Raw genomic sequence first — 21,450 nt, forward strand, 5'->3', positions numbered from 1 at the left:
CCAGAGGATTGATCGGCAGCGATTCTATCTTTAGCCTCCGTGGAGCATGTTTAGAGGAACACATCAGCCATTATCTGCTCAGTCAGAAGTCTGCTGATGTTTTCTTTTGAAGGGTAACTGAGCTGTAACTTTGCTTGTCCTGACACTGAAGTTATAAAGTTCAATTTTGAGGCTGAATAAGAGAGAAAAAAAAAGTTGGGCTAACCACAGCGAATGATCGAAGTCTCTAGTATCAGCCGCAACCCTAGTGTTTGGAGTCCTGAAGTCTATGAAGTCCTTAGTGTCTTCACCAAGCTAAGTGGGTCATGCATATTTTATCTCTCTGGTAACACTCACATACATTTGGCCCTTTAGCATCATTGTATGTTTTCTATCCTGATCTAAAAAAAGAGCTTTAAAAAGGGCAGTTTTTAACACATTTTTGTACTCAGCACCTCCTTTTAAATCCTGCACATTCAAGAAAAAAATGATCATCTATAATTAATCAGAATTTTTAATGTAAATGACCAAAAAAAAAAAGCATGAGGGGTGTGCTTCTGGTCAGACTATTTATAAAATGGCCTCTATTTAAAAATGAATGACACTCCTCCTCAGCCCTGCAGTAGACACGCTATAATCACTGACGTAAACGTGTCTTGGCAATATCCAAATTATCCATTAACTGTCATATTTACTGCAAGTGTTCCCAGAATGACAAACTGTATTTTTGATCAATAAAACAGTGCTTAAAGCTACCATGTTGTGATATGCGTTTCATAATAGGTTAGAGCTTGTTTCCTCCGTCTTCCTCCTGCTGCTTCTCGTTCCATCACATACACAAGCCCAGGTGGTAGATTTCCCCCTGGACCTCCTCTGTCTCCGGCAGTGGCAGGAAGGTCGTATCAATTCTTAATCAGCTTGTCATCACCAATACTCTGACGAGCACACAGGCAGATAATACACTGTCGGTATTTATACAGGAGAAATGTGGTTTAAGCAGCTAGTGTGCAACATTTTCTAGGCTCATTTGTTTATTCATTGATAGGTTTGTAGGAACCTAGGTGTGTTATTAGTATTTCAGTAATATTCCAGTGAGATTTCTGTTTTCCTGTGGTAAATCAAGGCCCATTGCATCTTTATGAAATTAATATTTTCATTGCATTTAACCAGTGACACCTTCACAGTGCTTGTTTGATCCAACCAGAAGTCCAGGCCTAAAAATGATGTAAAAATAATATTTGATACCAAAATAATTAAAAGGAACAGAAGTAAATCCTCAAATTTGACGATGTGTTTGATATCTTTGCATTAAAAATTACGAGCTCATCATTTTAAAAAATTTTAATCTGTATTAAAGCCTCATATTTTATAAAATCTTTATATGTTTTGTATTCAAAAATGTTAAATTGTAAAGTAACAAGTAACTGAAGTTGTCAAATACTCATAGTGGAGTAAAAAGTACAATATTTCCCCCTGAAATGTAGAGTTACACTACAAAGTGATATGTAATGGAATATTCAACTACCTCAGCTGTAGTTAGGTACGGTACTTGAGTGAATGTACTTAGTTACTTTAAACCACTGTTGGATATCTTATTCCTGAGGTAAAAACAATACCTTGTACAGTTAATTAACACGTTCCTAACTGCTGTAATTACACAGACAGCCGGTTTAATTCGCCGTTAAGACCGCTCACCTCACTCCAGGCCGTTTTCAGCTGCTGGAAATCATCTGATGGATCAAACCATTCACGGGGTTTAAGAGTTAAAGGGGGCATCTCTGTCCTGTTATTGCAGCTAAAGGCGATGACAGAGGTTTCACCGCAAATAAATGTATTGTTTCACGTTTTGAATATGTCTTCGATCGATTATTTAGCCTGGTGTTCGCTGGGTGAAAGAGTTTCTTCCCTTGTGAAACAGTTGGTACAGTCCGGTTGTCCGGCATGCGGTTTTTCGCTGCGATCGGCGGAGTCAAGTTATAGAGACTACAACCGGAAATCAAGCAGGTGTGCCTTCAGAATAAAATACTTAAAAAAAAAAACGTAATGTTTAAAATTAAACGTTTTTTATACTGTTTTTAAAAACTATTTTGATCTAAACAAAGTCCAAAGTGATTACTAATGATTATGATTAAAAAGATTACCAGTTACTTAATTCAATAAAGAGTACATAGTGGAGGGACATAATGTGAAATAAAAGATTCATAATTTCAACAAAATATTTATGAAAATCATTAATCCAGTTACTAAGATGGTTTGTGGAAAAGATGGTATTTATTCCCTTGTTTGTTTGTTTTTAATTCCTGTGTTTTGGGTGGTGTTAATATTGCCATTTTTATTAGATACATTAGGAAATACTCTTGATATGAATTGTTTGTAAGGGAAATAATACCTAATTGTTATTGGGGGTTTTTTTGTTTGTTTGTTTGTTTGTTTTTTTTTGCAATTCAAAAATTGTGGGAAAAAAGGTGGGGTAATATGCTATACCAGTGTATGCAGTATAAATACAAAATAAACAACATAAATAACAGTTAAATATGGTAATAGAGATGAATAGAAAATAATTAAATTACATTTAGCAAATGGGGTAAAAATATAAAATATCTATTCCTATGCTCTCTCTAATGTTCCACCTAAAGACAGAGAACATCAAGCCATAAACAAATGTCAGTATGAGTTTCAATTAAATGACACTGTGGCTCTTCCACTGTGTCATAAAGAAAATCTGGGGCAAAATCTTGAATAATAAATGACTGTAATAATAATTTTGTGTAGTGTGTTGAGATTGTGATCTACCAAAGCTGATATCTTTTGCTGCAGGTAAGATGGGTACGCTTTTATTTTATTTTTGAAAGCTCTGACCGGAAGTGTGCGTCCCCATTCTTTCTAATTCCACTTATGTGACAGGACTCACTGAGCCTTTTTATTCTCACACTGTACGTTTTCCAGTAAAGACCTATAGACCCACTGGACTGAACCGAGTCTCTAATTTTAACAAGACGTTGACACCAGTTGACTTTTATTTCAACATTTCAAACATTCCTCTCTGTTTTTCAGTCGGATCCTGTTTTATTTCCACATCATTTTTTTTCGCTCACTTTTTTTCCTCTCCTCTTCTATTCCGGTTGGATTTACAAAGGGCGTGTTTGGGCGATCTGTACCGGGAGTTTCATCTCCTGTGCTCTGAGCGACTCTGAGGAATGACAGCAACTGGAAAGGGACTGCGATCCGCCTGAATGGAGACAATGGATTATAAGGAGCTGGGAAATAATTTCGAGGAGAAGCTGACACTAACAGAGAAATGTGAGTATCCTGGGCGATAGAAATAAATAAAATGGGTCATGAGTGAGTAGAATTAAGGTGAATATTTATTATGTTGTCTTCAATTATAATGATTCTGTGTTTGGACAGTGAAAAAATTAGATTCAACAGCTGCTGTAACGCATCGTGTCAGATTCCTCCCACCAAAATCTGAGAAAACAGGATGTTTGTCACCCCTGGCAACCCACTGTACTAATTCCTCCACAAAAAAAAAAAAAAAAAAAAGCAGGGTTGTCTGCATCTCTAACAGGCGGGTCCAGACCAGCTGAGATCCCTGGAAATGCTGCACTGGAGCTGTGGTCTCCATTACCAGACACCAGCCAGTGGTGGTGCGCAGGGTGAAAAATGGCCCATATGCTGTACGACAACTAAAGGCAGACCTGACTGGAAAGCTGGTGCAGCTCCAACCGCATTATTACCAAACCGATACCTGCAGGATTTATCTCCTTCTGGTGTAGGGGTTCGGTTTGTTGCTAAAGAGCACTTCAGCAGCGCAGATACAGGCTGCTGCAGAGCTGTAACTCTGCTTCTCCAGCTGATGGTTTCTCACACATCCCTGCTGTTTTGTAGGTGAACCTTTGGCTCAGAGAACATTTAATTGGTACAATTGTGCACCTGATATTAGGAAATCAACCTCCTCTTGTACTGAACAGACCATTTCCAGTGACACATCCCAACAAAACCCTGAAATATGCTGGTGGTTGTTTGATTTTGATGTGTATAGGTTTGCTAGTTTGGTCCCAAAAGCCTGGAAAACACAATTTAATTAGGCTAGCATGCTCTGATTTCCCCAGTATTACATAGTAAATGCTGTCACCAGTCATTTTATAATTTCATTCTAGCTCGATGAAAGTCTGAAGATCTGGTTGTGAAAGTGGTTTGAGTTGGTTTTCTTTATTTCTGGATGTTTTTTGTAGTGTTGTTTGTCTCATTATAATTATTTATCTTGCTTTTATAAGACTGTGGGCCTTGTATGCCAATAAAGGCTGGTTGTACAGTTATACGTGATGAATTATGACACATGTAAATCAGCTTTATGCAGTGCACCATCACACCTCCCCTTGACCTGTGTGTTACTGGTAGAAGGTGACTTTCTGCTCATTGGCAGCCCTCCCCCCCTCATTTCTACTTCATGTGAAGAGCGTTGGATGGAGGGAGGAACGTCTGCAGCAGCTTTTTATCACTGCGAAGCTCCATGCTGTCATGGTGCTCGCTCTCTGCATGTGTGGGTGTCTGTACTGTACTGTATGTAACTACAGTATAGACCAATGGATACTGCCATTTTCAGACAATCGACAATCTTGGTATGGATTCTTTAGCTTTATTTCCTCTTGACAACTTGTCCTTGTCATTTTCTTGATACTTTTCAGTCGACACATAAATTGAGCTGCAGTAATCTGGTATTTGCTGATGTTTTGGTTTTGTGGATTTATCATTGTAGCTTTAATAGCAATCCAATAAGAAGCACAAACCCAATAATGTCAAGGCCAAACATCTGATTTTTTACATCAAGATCTAAAATGTTATTTCCTGAGAAACTGGCGAAAATCTAGAAAAAAGCCCTGTCTTGTAGCGTTGAGGAAGAGGATAAAACAAACCTGTATCCGCACGAAAATTTAATGGGTTCGGCCCTGGTCCACACGTTAACCCTCCACCAAGTTTGATGCAAATTGGCTCAGACAAATAAACAAACAAACAGACAGATACAGGGGAAAACATGACCTTCTTGGCAGAGGTAATAAAATAGCTGCGTTTGGTTACAGTCATGATCCTGGTCTCTCTTGAAGGAGAACTCGATTGCAGATTAATCAATTCTGAAAGCTCTAATCATTTAGTCTATAAATCATAAGAAAACAGTGAAAAATGTCCTTCACAATTCACTAGAACACAACAAGGCTTGTTTTACCTGACGAACACTCCGAAACCCAAAGATATTCAGTTTGTTATCAAGTTAAGACGAGAAAACATCATTTATCTCACAAAACAACCACTGTGGCAGTGATATTGGGATCTTAAAATGCTTTACAGTGGTAAAATCATGAGGCTTTTTTCTTTAAATACATAGTAGTTTGCTTAATGCTGCTTGCTCAGGAGGGAGGAACCATCCTGTCCATGTTTCTTAGTCATGGTTGTCAACTTTGAAGCTGTATTTTGGTACTATAGAAACGCAGCTTAATTCTTCTTTATAGTGTTTATTGAAATGCTCAACAAGCTTATATTGTCCTGGAGCAAAAATCCACCCACCTAAAAGAGATCTAAGATGAAAAACAAAGCAATGTTTTGGTCGCAGGCCTTCTTCGGAGAGCTCCAGCACGCAGCAGGGTTGATCAACATGTGACGTTATCAGGAATGCTAGACGCCGAAAAAGGCAGGGGCGTTAGATAAACAGACACATTCTTTCTCTCTGACTCCTTTCTGAGAGCTCCGAGTCTCATTCCTGTCAAAAAAGAAGAGGAGAAGAGCAGGTTTTGCCTCTAATGCATTTAGGCCGACCAAATCCTCAACACCAGCCCCCCCTTAACACACACACTTATCCCTCCTGACCTCATCCTCCCTGTCATCCCTCATACCCCCTGAAACCAGTCAGCCAGCAAAATTACGCCACTTAATCAGACTCTGTTTTCATGCCCACTGGTGTTTCTCAACTCAATGCTACAGTCAAAGCAGAAAAGACCAAAGCTGGAGTTTTTTTGTGGAAACACAGCTAGCGGCTTCCTTTCTTACTTACTTGGTGAGTGCTGGAGTCAAACCAAGCCTCTCCAAGACATGACATGTTCAAAGACTCTCTGTTTGTGGCTCACAATAGGAGTGGCACTGGCTTCCTTCGCTGAAACAATTCACTTTTTGTGTGTTGCAGGCAAGAAAACCTCTGCATTTCTCTCTAAACGATTGTGTACATTATAACTCCTTTTTTTCCCTGCTGTGCCACCATACTAACTTTTTCCAGGCTTCTTGTTGCCTGGCAGTCAGGGTTTTGAGTTGCTCCTCTGTGGAAGTAATCATGAGACGTGGACTCCCTTTGGCCCTGCGAACTTCCCCCAGTCATGCTGACGTTATGTTCTTGGCACAGCTTCAACATCGCAGCCAGCCTGGAAATGTAGATTTTGGCCTAGAAACCTTCCTCCACTGGCTTTTGATTTGCCCCTATCATTAGTCATCCTCTGCTATTAAACTCAGAAAAAGAAGTAACCTCGGTTTGGGGTTTCCAGCCTGTAAACAGAGTTGAAATGCTTACATGTAGGATTGTAAATAATTATTATTTTCATTACTGAGTATTTTCCTGATTATTCAGTCCAAAACACTGTCTTCTAATTGCTTGTAACCTAATGATATTCAGTTTACAATGATATAAATGCGTATTCTTGCAGTTTTGAAACTAGAACCAGAGAATTTGTGGCTTTTTCCCTTTTTAAATGATTGTAGAACAATTGACCTTTCCTGCGAAAAGCAAATACTCAGCAAAACTAAGACTTAGTAAATAAAAACTTTAGAGTTTTTTTTCTCAAATTCAAAAATACAAGAAATGAAAATGCAATGAGTGGATAAAACAGTCTGCTCTACTGTGAGCTACAAACGTTAGCATGTTCCGCTACCTAGCTTACTGCTTATGGCCTAGAGTAGCACCTAATCCAGCGTTACTTCCATTGCGAAGGAGCATTTCATACTACATTATTTTAGGGGGCTGGATGTTTCTGTGTCATAGCTATAGCTAAGGCTAATGCTAGCAGTCGTTTGCATCGTTGTTAGCCTATTTGTTTCCTGCCAATCGACCAGTCAACTAATTAACTAATTGTTGCTGTAAAAGCTGTACTTGTATACAGTGTTGAGCAGTTTAATCTATAACAAAGTGTCCTGCTGTAACTAGTTCACGATTAAAGAACTTCATTGTCATTGTGCAGAATAATTAACAATGAAAATAGAATAAAACGTACAAGGGTGCAAGCAGCAGAAATGCAGTATAAGGTGCAGTTTGACAGTAAAAAGTACAATATTTCCCTCTGAAATGTAGTGGAGTATAAGTGTAAAGTGGCATGAGATATACTCAAGTAAAGTACAAGTACCTTAAATTTGTAAAGTGAATGTACTTTCTACCACTGATGGGCTCACAGCGAACGATTAATCACTTATCTGAATAGCTGACATTGAATTTTCTCCTTATCAATGATTAAATCGACTTTAATGTTCCATCTTAAATTGTTTAATCCTAACCTCTGATTTACTGCAGAGTTTTTAAGACAGTTTTTTTTTATTAGAATCATGAGGAGAGCCTCAGAAAACCCAGAAGACAAAGCTCCTCTGATCTCCTGCAGTCGGACAGGGCTCAAGTTCACACAGCTCTGCCAACTGTGTCTCATTTGCGGCCCGGGGGCTCGAATACTTGTACATGCTGGTGGGAGGGACGGGTGGGGATGGGGTCGGCTAGAATGACTCTGAGAAACTGGATGGGGAGTCTAGGTTTTAGGTGTGTTGTTGTGGTTTGAGTGGATCCCTAAAACATAGAAGGAGAAGAAGAGGGAGAAAGGAGGAGGGGATGGAGCAGACCAGAGCTCCACGTCAGCGATCCCTGTGACCAGTTGCCATAAATCACAGCCGTGACACCACCCGCTCACACAGGAAAGCAGAGGAAACGCTTCTCTCTGCTGCTTAGTATGAAGAAGGAGGAGAAGGATGTAGCTTCCTGAGAGCTTATGCACAGATTAGTCATGTTTCCCTTCGTATCCGGCATTCATAAAAGAAGAAGTCATTGATAATGATAATCCTGTTCACAGCATAATCTTGTTAGGGAACGGTGTGAGGCAGAGTTTTGTCATAAAGGGAAGTGTCATATCACATGTTGTAGATTAGAGTCATTGTAGCAACACCTACACTTCTTTACTCATCTGGGACTATTTTAGAGCTAATATGGAAGGAGTCATGAGAAAAATCTGCTGATTATTTTCATGATTAACTCATTAACCATTTAGCTTATTAAGTGTCAGAAAACTGAGGAGAAACAAGGAGAATCTTTCTGTTGCTTTAAAGCAACAAGATGTAATTTGTGCTGAGCAGCAGCGCCCTCTGCAGCCACGACTGATAATTAATCTCTGAGTCTGAGTGGTTAGCTCGTTTTCATGTACAGAAAACAAAGTTTATCAATCACATGTGGGCTTATAGTCCCACTCGCTGAACTTAAACACAACCAAGTGGTGTATGTTACCCATGATCCTTGGCTTCTAGAGCAGGAAGTGCTGTCGCTGTAACAAACACACCAAACTCCATTTATAATTTTGGTTTTTAATGACTTCTAAGTCTTTTTAACTGATCTTTAGTTCAGCTTTACTCTTGAACTTTCTGGGCCTGATTCCAGCAGTTTAAGACGCTGACTATCACTCAGTTAGAGGGAGATTGTACCTGAAAAACCAAAGTTACACAGAGGAAGAACAAGTGTTCGGGAAGCAGAGTGGGAATGACAGAGGCTCCATTCTCCCTGAAACTGTTACTTTAAGGTAAAACAGTTACACAATATGGCTTTAATGAAACAAAGACATTAATGTTGGTATTTAAAAAAAAGTACCATCAGTCTAAAATCCTGCCTTAGTTGCTCCAAACAGTCACATGAATTTGGCCTTTCAGTCCAGTGTTTTTCTGCACTTGAACGTATCTTAAATATTCAAGCTGAAAATTCACTTTGATGTATGAGAGTGAGCCTACAGTATTGATTGTGTCCTCAGGGCCTTAATAACAAACCTAGAGGCTCTCCCCAACTGCTTTCTAAATCCTCTCTCCTCCAGTTTTTACTTCTTGGGGCGCTGGACTATCTATTAAAGTTTAATTGATTAATATTAATGTAGCTGAACTCATATTTAGTGTAAAATATCAGCTGTAAACAAGACCTCATGCAAACAAGATGCACACATGAAAAATTCCCCATAATAGCAAGTCTTTCCTTCACTGAATTCGGTATTTGGTTCCCGTCCTGCACTCATCCCTCCTTACCCACGCAGCCTCGCAAACTGGTTTCTGTTGATGTGTTTCTCCAACCTCAGGGGAATCTCTAACAGATGCGACCCCCCTCTCCTGTTTTGAAGTGCATGTATGCTTCTGCGTGTGTGTGTGTGGAGATAACAGCCCTGATGTAGCTGCATTCGCTGTTCATGCCCACTTAAACTCACAATCACACACACATATACACGTGTCACCCACCACACAACATCTCAGTCACAGGACTCACAGGCTCTAATATTAGAGCAGAGATGATGGCGGATGCTCGCTGCCAACGGACTGTACGACTGCATCCTGATTTCATCTGGGAGACAGGACAACAGTGCGTATGATCAGCCATCTTGAATTAAAACAAACATCTTTGAGTTCTGGTGGTGTGAGGATCTGTCGTCATGTGGTGTGTGTCAGATGTTTTCTTTCTTTTCAAACCTCTCCAAGTGTTCTCCTGCTCTCCAGACGGAGATTTCTGAGCAGCAGATGAGCTGCATTAAAGCAGTTAAAATGCAGCGTCTCTTGCTGCACCAGTGGATTGATGACCACTGCAGTCTCCTCCACGGTGACGCCACACCACACCATTTCTCACTTTACCCATGCCGAGCTGTGGTGACCCAGCCAGCAGCTCATTGTGCCCTTTAATTCCCCGAAATGATCCTTGAAAGGCTCTGCTCTGGGATGGAAGATGAAGACCAGGCTGCTGCAAAATGCCAGTCAGCTTTTCCTCAGGCTTTCTGCTTGAAGGCTTTCAGTTGGTTTACACAGCTCCTGGTTGCCAGATTTGATGTGTCTGCAGTAAATCATGTAGAGGCTGTTTCACCTCTGTGAGGCTTCATCGGTGTCCTCCGGTATGTTGTTTCTCTCCAAAGTGATATAATATCTTATGTTTTTTTTTTTAGTCCACAGATGTTTGATGTTTTCTGCTGGGTTCATGTATCAGAAGGGTCAAGCTGCTGATACAGGAACAAAAAGGACAGAAAAAATGGCAAACATCAAGATTAGTAACTAATAATGTTTATCACACATTCAAAATAGTTGGGAAATATACTGTATCTACATCAGTATTTTTGAGAGTTCAGCTCTACTTCCATTTTCAGTTTCTCCATTTTGAGTCTGAATGTCAGTTTCTTCTCCAGCTGCAACTTTTTGCATCTGCAGATCCATGGTGTTATAGCCAAAAAGATCATTTTAAAAAATCTTTTAAAGCGTAGGGATGACTCCAGACAGATAAAACAGTGGCACATCTGTTCCTGTTTGACTGAAAATAATAACCTCATAATAACCAGATTTTCACTATTCAGTTAAAATAATAATTATAATTCATCTCATCTCAGGGGTCCCTGGTCCCTCATAATATTTTTTTAACTTTCTGTTAGTAGTTGTTATTATAACTACAGGATTGCAACTAACAATTGTTCTTATTTTTGATTAATTAAAGAAGTGTTTGGTCTATATTATGTCAGAAAACCAGGAGAAATGCTCGTCACAGTTTGTCAGAACCTGAGCTGATATATTTAAATTAACTGTTTTGTCTGACCAACAATTCAAAACCCAATGATATTCAGTTTATTATATAAGTCATGCATTATATAAGTCATTATTATAAGTCAAAGAAAACCAACAAATATTCTTATTTTAGAGGCTGGAATCAATTTATTTATTTATTTGCATTTTTGCCTCAAAAACTCAGAATTGTTGCCAATTTACTTCGTGTCAATCAACCGATCATATCACCTTTATTTTAACCAAATATTTATCTGATCACAGTACATCTCATGTAGACAAAGAAGTATATTAACTGCTTTATCCAGCTTTCCCTGTGTCATTTGTTGACCTGCTGCGATCACACCGAACACACAGACGACCCCTCACAGCTCTGAAACCAGACCTCAGCTGAGATTAAACTTAGTCCTTCATCACACCTCACAACGCTGCCAGGTCAACATTAGTCAGCCAGAGACAGTTATGCCCTACTTTATGAGTCCAAAACAAGGGCACAGAGGGGCAGCTGTGGTCTATATACAAGTGTGTTGACTTGATTCCGGTGTTTCCATTTGTTTTCAGTAAAAAAAAAAATAGAGCCATGAATCAGGAGTAGGAGTACACTCCTGAAAAATAGATGTGAATATCAGAAGAAAATCAAAGAAGATTAGACACTCTGATGCGGTACTCAGGGTCAGGGTCTGGAGGAGGCTGGTGGTCTGTGGTTCTGAGAGAAATAAACAGGACGTAGATCAGCTGCAGTGCAGCTCACTGTTACTGCAGATCCCTGTTTACTTTCTGTGTCTGTCTTTGTTTCACTTTTTGTAACTTTTTCTGTCAAATTATCTCTACTTTTGTATCAGCAACCCCCCATATTCAGTATCTTAAGAATTATAAACCTTCACAATATTAGCATACTGTCACTTTTTATGATGAACATTGTTATGTGTCTGTTGTTGCTTGTCTGCCCTTCTTTTTGCTCTGTTTTTGGTCTCCACCACCTCCAGAGGGAAGTCTCTGGCTCTGTAGCTGCTAAATGCTCCACTGTGATCACCAGCTAGTCACTAATCTATCTATCTTATCTTAATAAAACAAACTCCTGGTATTTGTATAACAGTAGTTGAAAGAAATGAACATTAATTTGTGTTTTCTTTTGCTAATTTTCTCCAAATTCGGTTAAAGTTTGCGGTAAATTTGCTTTTCCAGTTTTCCATCCTTTACAGTTCTTGATCCATGGTGATTCGGACATGCGTTAGAGTTAGTATTAGTTAGTCTCTTTCTTCTTTGTCATAAAGCATCTGTTTGGCCTTTCACGTCTAGTGTTTCTAAGTCAACAGATGAAAATGCCAGACTAACAGTTCAGGCCTACAACCTTACAGAGTGTGTGGTAAATGCTCAGCTCATTCTCTCCTCTCTGTCGCCTTCAGCCTAAACACAAACGTATCTTGTGTTTAACTTGTGCTTGTTTACATCGTGCGCCTCGCTTGCCGTTGCTATGTCGAGGAGACCTAAGGATGAAGTCACGGCTGAGGAAGTAAAACTCCCTGACCACAGCCTCAGTCACAACAAAACCACACCTCAGCTATTTTCCCTCGCAGAGTAGCTTTTCTCAGCGTTTTAAAAATCCTCTCTCCTTCGTTTCTCGCTGCGTAACCTTTGACTTTATTTTTAGTAGCTACCAACCTTGAGCTGCTGAGTAGAGAAGAAGGAAAAAGTGAATAATAGATAGTCTATATATGATTCATGCTTGGTTCTGTTTTATGTCTTTGTGACTGGGTAACCCACTTCTCTGTGGTTAAAAGCATCTGGAGATCACTCTGGTTTACAGAGGAGTAACATCCTGTCGCCTCCTCCCTCGCTGTTCTGACTGAATCTATTTTAGCTCTTATGTTAAAACCCATACTGTGTCTGTTTTTAATTCTCTGAGATACATTGAGGATAGCCCTCATTTTCAATGATGCTAAGACTACATAAAAAAACAGCAAATAAAACCCATATAAGTAAGTAAGAATAACGGACAATAAAGTACGGATAAGGCTAAAATAAGATCAGTTAAACAGTCATTTTGTTAAAACAGCTACAAGTCGAGGCGGGAAAGTTTGAGATCAAGGTTTTAAAATGATTATACAATATTAGGGAGTTCATTTTTATGGTCTGACTGCATTGAAAAATTACATTTGGGAAATTTATCAGCGATGCATCTTTCCAAAAAAAACTAAAAAAAAAAAAAAAACCCTATCATCTTGGTCTCTGAATAATCTTCAGACCTCATTATAAACTGTTTTCTTTGGAAATACCTTCTAGTAAACAAATAGTCCCTGAAGACCCTTCAAAGTGAAGCTTTTGAAAGATGTAGTAACATACTTTTCGTCCTACAACTTACACGTTCAGTTCATAAGCAATAAGACACATCCTAACAAAATCAGTGCACTCAGGGTTTTCTGCTACAGTCATACTGGTTAGCTGGTTTTGACCAGTGGCTAATGTTGGCAAACTTTACATAGATAATGCTGAGTAACTGTCAGTAGCATTACTTCCATGTCCTTATCATTAACTCCAATGCATTAATCTACTGCAACTACAATGTTGCATGTCCAAGTATGTCTTTCTGTAGTGAGCATCCAACCAAGGGTTGTGTTTGAAGCTAGCTAGGAGCTAAATAGCTCCACCGTGCAAAACATGAGCAATTCTGCTGCTTTATTTTCAGATGTATATGGATCAGGGACAGGTAGCTTTAGCTTCTGTGTTTTAGCGTCACAGTTCTTCTGTGTGAAATCAGAGGCAAGTTGTTTCAAACCTGAGAATTTCAGTGGTAAATCTGCCGCATTTATCATTTCAAATGTGCCGTGTCAGAATGGAAAAGTTCACTTCACTTCCAGCCAGACTCGGCGAGCTCCATATAACAGCTGACACGCTCGTTTTAGAGCGAGTGGTCTGTAATTGAGACCTAGCTTTAAAATAAAAGGTTTCTCTTCTTTCATCATTACAGACGAGCAGCGTTTCTCTTTCTGTGACAGTGATTAGTAGCTCTGCTTGTTGTTGCTGTTGCTTGTTGCTGCGTCCTGGAACTCATGATAAACACAGCTGTTGGTCTGGTGACCTCTCACGGTGTAATGGGAGAAACTCGGACGGGTGGGTGGGGGTTCAAAGGTTCGTGCACAAGACCTGAAGTTTTCCTGTGCCCTCGAAGGCAGTTTGTGTTTCTGACATTTCATTTGTTTCTTTTTTTTGGATCATGCATGCTTGGTTTTGGACTCAGTGACCTTTTGGTTTATTTAGTTCTATTGTTGTTTGTTGCATGATGAAGCTGGGGAAGTAGATTTTCAGCTCAGTACAACAGACAGCAGATCCTGTACACTGATATTTACGTTTCACATGCGCTCAGCTCTCTTGACGCCCCAAACTAGAGGCGTGCGCTCTTTGGCTTTTGTTGCTCTCAGCACCAAAAGTCGCAGGAATGTTCTTCCTCTGCTTTTCCCTGGGGCGTGGTGGATGCTTGTCGCCCTAGAGCGTTTCCTTTTCTTTTTTAAATCCACAGAGGAAGAGGCGGTGGAAGCATCCATCAAGTGCACGTGTGCTCCTTGACACTAAAATTAGTCTATGTGTGCATTTTAAGGTAGAAAAAACAGAGAGATTTAGTCTCTTCCTCCTCTCTGGATGATCCTCAGTCTCCATCACATGCAGACACATACAAAAGACACATATTTGCTGTATAAACATGTGCGAGGGAAATGTGGATGCCAGGGATTCCTGAGGTTGGCCTGACCCAGATCCAACATGTCCCACTCATCACAAAGACACACACACATATGCACTCACACACTCTCGTGCAAACAATAGAGTGTGACCTGCTTCACATGGGGCTCCGTACCCCTCCACCTTTCAAAAACAACTCATTAAAGATGGTTTGCTTTTAATATTCTTCCTATTTAACTCGTAAACTGATTTTTAATTTCACTTTCTTAATATTACAGTGGAATTATTTTTTCTAGAGTAAATATATGCATCTCAGAGGCTGTACGCTGCACTGTGCCACACTAAAGTCATGTAGTATTAATGTTAGAGATGGGAGAAATTCAATGTTTGCAGCTTGCACACGTTCATGTCATCAGGCAACTCAAGAGTTATTCATATGATAGTGCTTTATAACAGTTTAGCTAGCTCCTGGCTGATATGAGGCATCTGTATTTGTGTAAAGCACCAAACTGTTTCCCAGTCATGACATGAACACGACATTAGAGCTGTCATCCTGCTGCTTGTGAGAAGTTTAAAGTTGTGTTTCTTTTGGGCATTTTGTTGAGTTTAAAGTGAACAATAGAGACAGACAGTGACAGGAAATGAGGAGGGAGAGAACAGAGGTGGTTGAAATCACAGTGTATGTCATCATGTTAATCAATTTGAACTGCAGGTGAAAGCATGAAAACACATCTATGCCTCTAACTATGTCTCTTTGTAAATCTGTCCGTGCTCTAACAGTCTAACTAAATCTAACGCAGGGAGATGGACAACTGCTGCCACCCCCCTCCTACAGCCATGGGTGCAGCCATTGTCTCTGCAGTTTAGTGCAGTTTATTATCTTCTAATCACGGTTGTAGCAGTTTCACTTTACAAGCTTTTAGACTGAATTCCCCTCATAGAAAATGAATGAGAGGCAGCAGCACTTAGCATATAGCTTTCTGTGTGTCTCTAACCTGTGTGGATGGTGGCTAATTAAAGGGAGAATACACCTAAATCCCTATTTAACCTAAAAATGAATGTATCTTTTAGCATTTCTGGGACTTTGTTTTGTCTGCTTGTGCACAGCTAATAACACAGCTGAATGCACAAGTTTACACCTGTTCTCAGGGCATTTTAAAGGGGAATTCTGGGAAATGTAGTGCATTTCAAACTGAACTACAACACCAGTCACAAACCTTCATAGTTTCGCAGCTGTTAAAGAAAACAGAGCTTGTGTTTCTCGTGTATCATGCCACCAGATCATAATTTTTAAATTTCAGCTGTGGTTTAAATTTAATGTGGCTTCAGTTTGGCAGGTTACCAGCTCTCATTTGGACGTTTCTAACCCGTTTTATTTGCTTATTGGTTAAAACAGTCTTCACACCAGATGGGTTTGGATCTTACCAGCCAATGTGGCCCACACACAAACAAAGTAAAGTTTCAATCTGGTGCACCACATGCTGCAGTTTGTGGCCACTGTGCCATCCCAAGGTGCCTCGACAGAAGCCAGCCCCTTTTATGGCCGACATTCTCAGTATGGTGCTTATTGCTATTTATAAAGTCTGTCACAGTGGCACAGAAACCTGAGATGGCTGCAGAGGGTCGAGGAGCTCAGGGAGAGAGGGAGGGAGCAAGCGACGGGCGAACATCATGCTGAATCTGTGTCTCTGTGTTAAATGGAGCCTGTCACATGAATGGCTGATCACATGCGATATTTTGACGTGACGCAGAGCGAATGTTTCTGCAAGGCTGAATGAATTTTTATTGTTGTAGCAGCAAAATGATTTGAAACAGGTCCATTAATATTAAGGCTGCATATTACAACCAATAATTTTGATATTATAATTTTAGTTTTAACAAGTAATAATAAGTCATTGGTTGTATGTTGGAAGAAATTGTGAAATTTTACCTCTGAATTGCACCTTGAATGTAGCACAACAGTTGTTATAAGATGCATTTATTGTCAGTGGGACATCCTGAGCCTCAGTAATTAACAGAGGGTTTAATGATGCCATGAACTCTGTTGTTACAGCTCGAGCCCCATTTATTTTAGCCTGTATTCGGTTACATCTTGGCAAATCACCACCATTAACATGCACCAAATTCACTTTTAGCAGTTAATCTTTGCAGTGTAAAACTTAAAAACGTGAGGATTTGCAAGCAAGCTCTGATCCTGAGGAGCATGTTTATGTGATGACTTCAAAGCAGATTTATTGACATTTATTGATATTTATAATTTATTCTCTTCATGCAACAACTTCTCTCAAATGTTTACACTGTAGTCTCACTTTAACCAAACTCCTGTCATCTCTCACTCTTCACTTAAAGCACACAACAGCCACACCCATGCTGTACTTACAGTAATAACTGGTTAGAGTCAAGTCTGCAGCATAAATCACAGTCATAAGAAGGATCTTGTCGTCTGCTTTTGTTTGTGTAGTTTTTTTTTTCTGCAGCAGTTGGTTTATATGCACGTTAGACATTTTATTTATTTGGTGATGATCTACAGCGTGCGAGACACTCTAAAATAAACTTTAATTTCTTAGATTTTTAGAAGCAGTCAAGAGCAAGAAGTGGAACATCTGGATATTAGGACTCTCCAAGAAAATTATCTTCTCCAGTATTGACTCAACAGAAGTGTTTGGCACTTTCTATTTATAGTAAGACAGTGAGTTTTAAAACATTTTTACCGTCCTAATCATCCACTGATGATTATGAAACCATAGGGAATAAATATCCATTAAATAAAACCATAGATAAAGACAACAGAAAACCAATTTAATCAATGACAGAATAAAATCAAAACATTCAACCCTCAGTAGAGAAACACGGACAGTGTCATTGCTGCAGTATAATCAGCTCCACTTGTTACTGACTTGTTCTTTTGTGGTCTCAGTCTTCCTGATCCTCCATCTCTCTTGCAAGCCATATAAGGCTGGTAAACTAATCAAATTCCAAAAGTCAGCCACACTCGACGAGCAGGTAATCTCCTCACGTAAGGAGGAGCACTTGCAATCCTCTTTTTGCCAAATCCTAATCCTTTTTTCAACATCAGGTAGTGGTTGTAGCGTCTTGTCTGAACATGATCCTGCATCTTCTTTTCTTAAAGTTTCCCTCTTATCCACACAAACACACATGGGGCCCTAGTTAACATCCTATTATTCCTCCATTAGTATTCTTTGGTGCCGCCTGTGCGTTAAGCCCCTGCGCTCTAGTACAGTGGGGGCAGTTGGAGAGAAGCCCAGTGTTAATCTGTGATTTATGTGGTTCGGTGAGCGTTTGGACGGGCCCGAGGAGAGCGTCACGCTCCATCTGCCTATTGTTGGCTGAGACGAGCTGTGAGCTGGCCTCCAGCCTCCAGCCTCTCACCTTCCCTTACCTCGCTATCTCTGAGCTTCCTGGCTCATTATTTTCTCCAGCTCTGCGCCTCGCTGTTCCTGTCTTATCTCTCTGCGTTTTTGTCTTTTTAAATCCTACACTCCTTTTTTCATTACAAAACAAGCCTGCTGCACCATTTTCTTTCTGCTCTCTTATTGTCCTCTTTCTCTATAAATCTCCCTTCTCGCTCCTGACATGTCCTTCACAAATTGTCCCTTGTCTTCCTTCCTGCTCCTTCTTCACTCCCTCCATGCGTCACTGCAGCTCTGAGCAGTTTGTCACCGACTCCAGTGTGACAGTTGGAGGGAGGGGAGGGAGTCGGACAAGCAGCAGCTGAGCAGAAGAACTCTGACGGTATCAGCAGGGCGGCCGAGTGTGAAAACAAAGTCAGGCCAGGGATTAAAACAGGATGTGCTTTGCGGCCTTTTGCAACCTCTTTGTCACATTTCATGAAGGTCAGAGGTCAGTAAGTTTGGCTCATGACTGGATCTGTGTGGAGATATGACTGGAGCTTATATAAGGAAGTTTTTAAAGAATTCAAGATGCTTATGTTACACAAGTAAATCCAGGGCTGCAGATAATGAATATTTTCTTTTTCAATTATTCTGATTTAAAACTACACTTTTTAACAGTCTGCATTAAAAAGTACGGGCGTTATGAGAGGGACAATGTGTATAAAATCATCAAGTAATTTTCATGTACATAAATATTAAATCCATTAACAAACTGTTTACTGACTTAAAAATACAGACAGGAATCTTTGTTTTTGGCTGATCCAAATCCCTGACACATTGACTGAAAAAGCAACACTGACAGTAAAAAGTCCTGTTTATTGATTACGACATTGCCACAATAACCAGAGGTGTTAGAGGACCGTACAAGCTGCCTCAGTGTAAACACAATGGCAAAATCTAAATTTATGCCGCAGTAAATACTGTCAAGCAGCCCTCCTCTATGCATATAATCCAATGCTACTGAGATGCATTATGGGAACTGTAGTGTTTTTGGATCCTGACCCATATAATGGATTAAAACTCCTAATATCTTCTTATCTTCTTCCTCTGTTGCTTGCAGTTTATGGAAATGCAGTACCGTCAGTAACTGGTGAAGTCACAACTCCCCAGAATCTAAGGTGCCTGTTCTGTCCAACCAACGGCCCAAATCCCAAAGATATTCAGTTTACAAAGCAGAGATTATCAAATTTGGAGCAGGAGCAGAAACCAGAAACTGGCATTTTTACTTTGTTTACTACACAATTTTGAAACATTGTGTCAATGGATTTTCAGCTGTAAAAAATGACACACTCACTAAATTATTATCTGGAGCATTCTGTGCCCTCGGTGAAGTCAAGGGATTTAGAAATCCTTTTAGGTGGTTCTATGGGGATAATTAAGCAAATCTAGCATTAATTGTTCCCCTGATAATCGCTATGTAAGCACTTCTTTTTAAGGAAGCAAGTTATAAAATAATTTTACACAACAATCTCCAGTGTTTTCATCCTCCCCTACAGGGAAAATCATGTGTATCTTCATCTCTCTGTTTTTTTTTTTTTTTACTGTTAATCTGTTGGTTCGCCTGCACTGTGTAAAATAAAGCTTAGGTCTGTTCCCACGCCGTTCATCTCACCTCCTGCTGGTGTGTTAAACACTGTTGACAGGAGCCTTTTTCTCTGCAGGACTGCAGCCTTCAGGGATGGTGGTGGGAGTGTAGCATCTTACTACACATCCACAGATGTGTGTGAATAAAGTGTGAAGGAGACGTTAATGATTTATAATGAAGTGAGAGTGTTAATGAAGACACTGTTGGTTTTACAGGTTTATAGTGAAGGTTTGGAAACTACATGCTGATAATGAATGACACAACAGCAAAACATTTTGCTGATAGTGGGGGACACTGTCTAATAATAAAAACTCCCATAGGTGTTTATCCACCTTGAGGACCCCTAAATCCACTAGAAAGACAGCTACAGCATCCTGAATAGTCACTGGAACTGGGAAGAACCTCTTCAGTGACCACTAGAAGCTTAGAACCCCTCATTGATCCCTAAAACCTCCTACAACCCTACCCTAGAACTTTGACTGTTAAAACCTCCCAAAGGGCATCTGGAACCTCTTGGTGATCCCTGAATCCACCTAACCTGTAGAACCTCAGTTCATGCTAAAACCTCCTAAACCATCTGTAGAACCTCTTCAGTGACCACTTAAACCCCTAGAGTCTCTGAAGGACCACTTGAACCTTCAGAGTGATCCTAGATCATAGACCCATAGAACCTCTTCAATGACCACTAGAACTGCTTAAAGGACCCTCTGAACCCTGTCAATAACCAGCAGAACTTTCCAAAGGAACCTCGAACCTCCTCATTGACCCTAAAACCTCCTAATCTAACGACCCCTTGAACTTTGACTGCCAGAATGTAGAACCATAGAACCTCTTCTGACCACTACCACCTTTAGAGCAAAGGACCACCAGAACCTTCTTAATGACTGCTAAAATCTCCATCTGTAGAACCTCTTCGGTTATCACTAGAACCACATGAAGAACTGTGAACCCCATCAGTAATCAATAGAAGTTTCTAAAGGAACCTTAGAACCTCCTCATTGACTCCAAAAAGAACTAAAGGACAACTAGAACTTTCTTAATGACTGCTAAAATCTTGATCTTTAAACCTCCTCAGTAATCACTAGAAGCTCATGAAGAACCCTAGAACCTTCTTAAGATCATCTAAATGATGTACTGAGATGAATGTCAGTAAAAACCAAGCATAAAGTGTTGGTAATCCTCAAACCAGGTTTTTCCTTTAATTCGTTATCAATCATTAATCAAACTGTCGCTCTCTCTTTCCGTGCTGCAGCTCTGCCCCTGCAGACAGACTCTCAGTCCATCCAGAATGGGGATAAGTCTTTGGGTAAAGACCTTCTGACTCCAGATGACTCAGCCATCACAGACCTCTCTCCTAAAACAGACTCCAGCTCCAAAACCGAGACCCCCACCAAGACAGATGCCTCCTCCAAGACAGATGGCAGGCCCTCCACCCGGGCACCAGCAGCAGCCCTCAGCCCAAGAAAGGTAGAGTTACGGATGTTTTGATTTTGACTGATTTTAAGTCAATATTACTGTTACATACACCACAAGACCAAAAGTATGTGTACACCTGAACATCACACCCATACACTCAGTTGGCAGTTTATTAGGTACACCTAGCTAGACTAATGCAGCCTAATGCAACAGTCCTGCAATAAATCTTTCTTTGTCAGGGTCAAAATGTTCAGTTTGTGTTGAAACTGTTGATTCATCTTTCTTGTCATTTTGGAGGAAGATGTTTTTGGTGCTCTTGAACTCTACTGAACTGTAAATTAATGAGAGTAGGACATAATTCAATACAGCACCACAATCAACATCCTCCAAAATTATCATATAATTGAATCAACACTGGAGGGAGGGTTTATTGCAGGACTATTGTTGTAATTGTTGTGTACCAAATATATTGCCAACTGTGTGTAATTGTTGAGCATCTCAGTCCAAAACCACTGGCATTTATGTGGCGCTAATAACCTGGACTGTTCTAAGAAGACTTTGTACAAGACTTTGGAACCTGGCTGC

The 21,450-nt window shown here is 40.1% G+C and overlaps 1 protein-coding gene across 5 annotated transcripts in view; it reads left to right on the forward strand.

Moving 5' to 3' along the window:
• LOC108884025 (MAP7 domain-containing protein 1) overlaps nucleotides 1–21,450 on the forward strand; it is a 100,913-nt gene that overhangs the window by 27,228 nt on the left and 52,235 nt on the right. For 2 of the 5 annotated variants that reach the window (XM_051068136.1, XM_051068144.1), the window contains exons 1-2: nucleotides 2,893–3,279; nucleotides 20,702–20,916. The exons of 1 other annotated variant lie outside the window; for it this stretch is intronic. Coding sequence is in view for 1 of the 4 variants with exons in the window: in XM_051068118.1 (XP_050924075.1) it covers nucleotides 3,213–3,279 (67 nt within the window). In the remaining 3 variants the exon portion in view is untranslated. Of the gene's footprint in view, nucleotides 1–2,892; nucleotides 3,280–20,701; nucleotides 20,917–21,450 lie in introns of those variants that run through there. 2 more of the 5 variants (XM_051068141.1, XM_051068118.1) reach the window with 2 other exon arrangements.

This window comes from Lates calcarifer, linkage group LG3 (genome assembly GCF_001640805.2).
Source record: "Lates calcarifer isolate ASB-BC8 linkage group LG3, TLL_Latcal_v3, whole genome shotgun sequence".
Classification (NCBI taxonomy): Eukaryota; Metazoa; Chordata; class Actinopteri; family Centropomidae; genus Lates; species Lates calcarifer.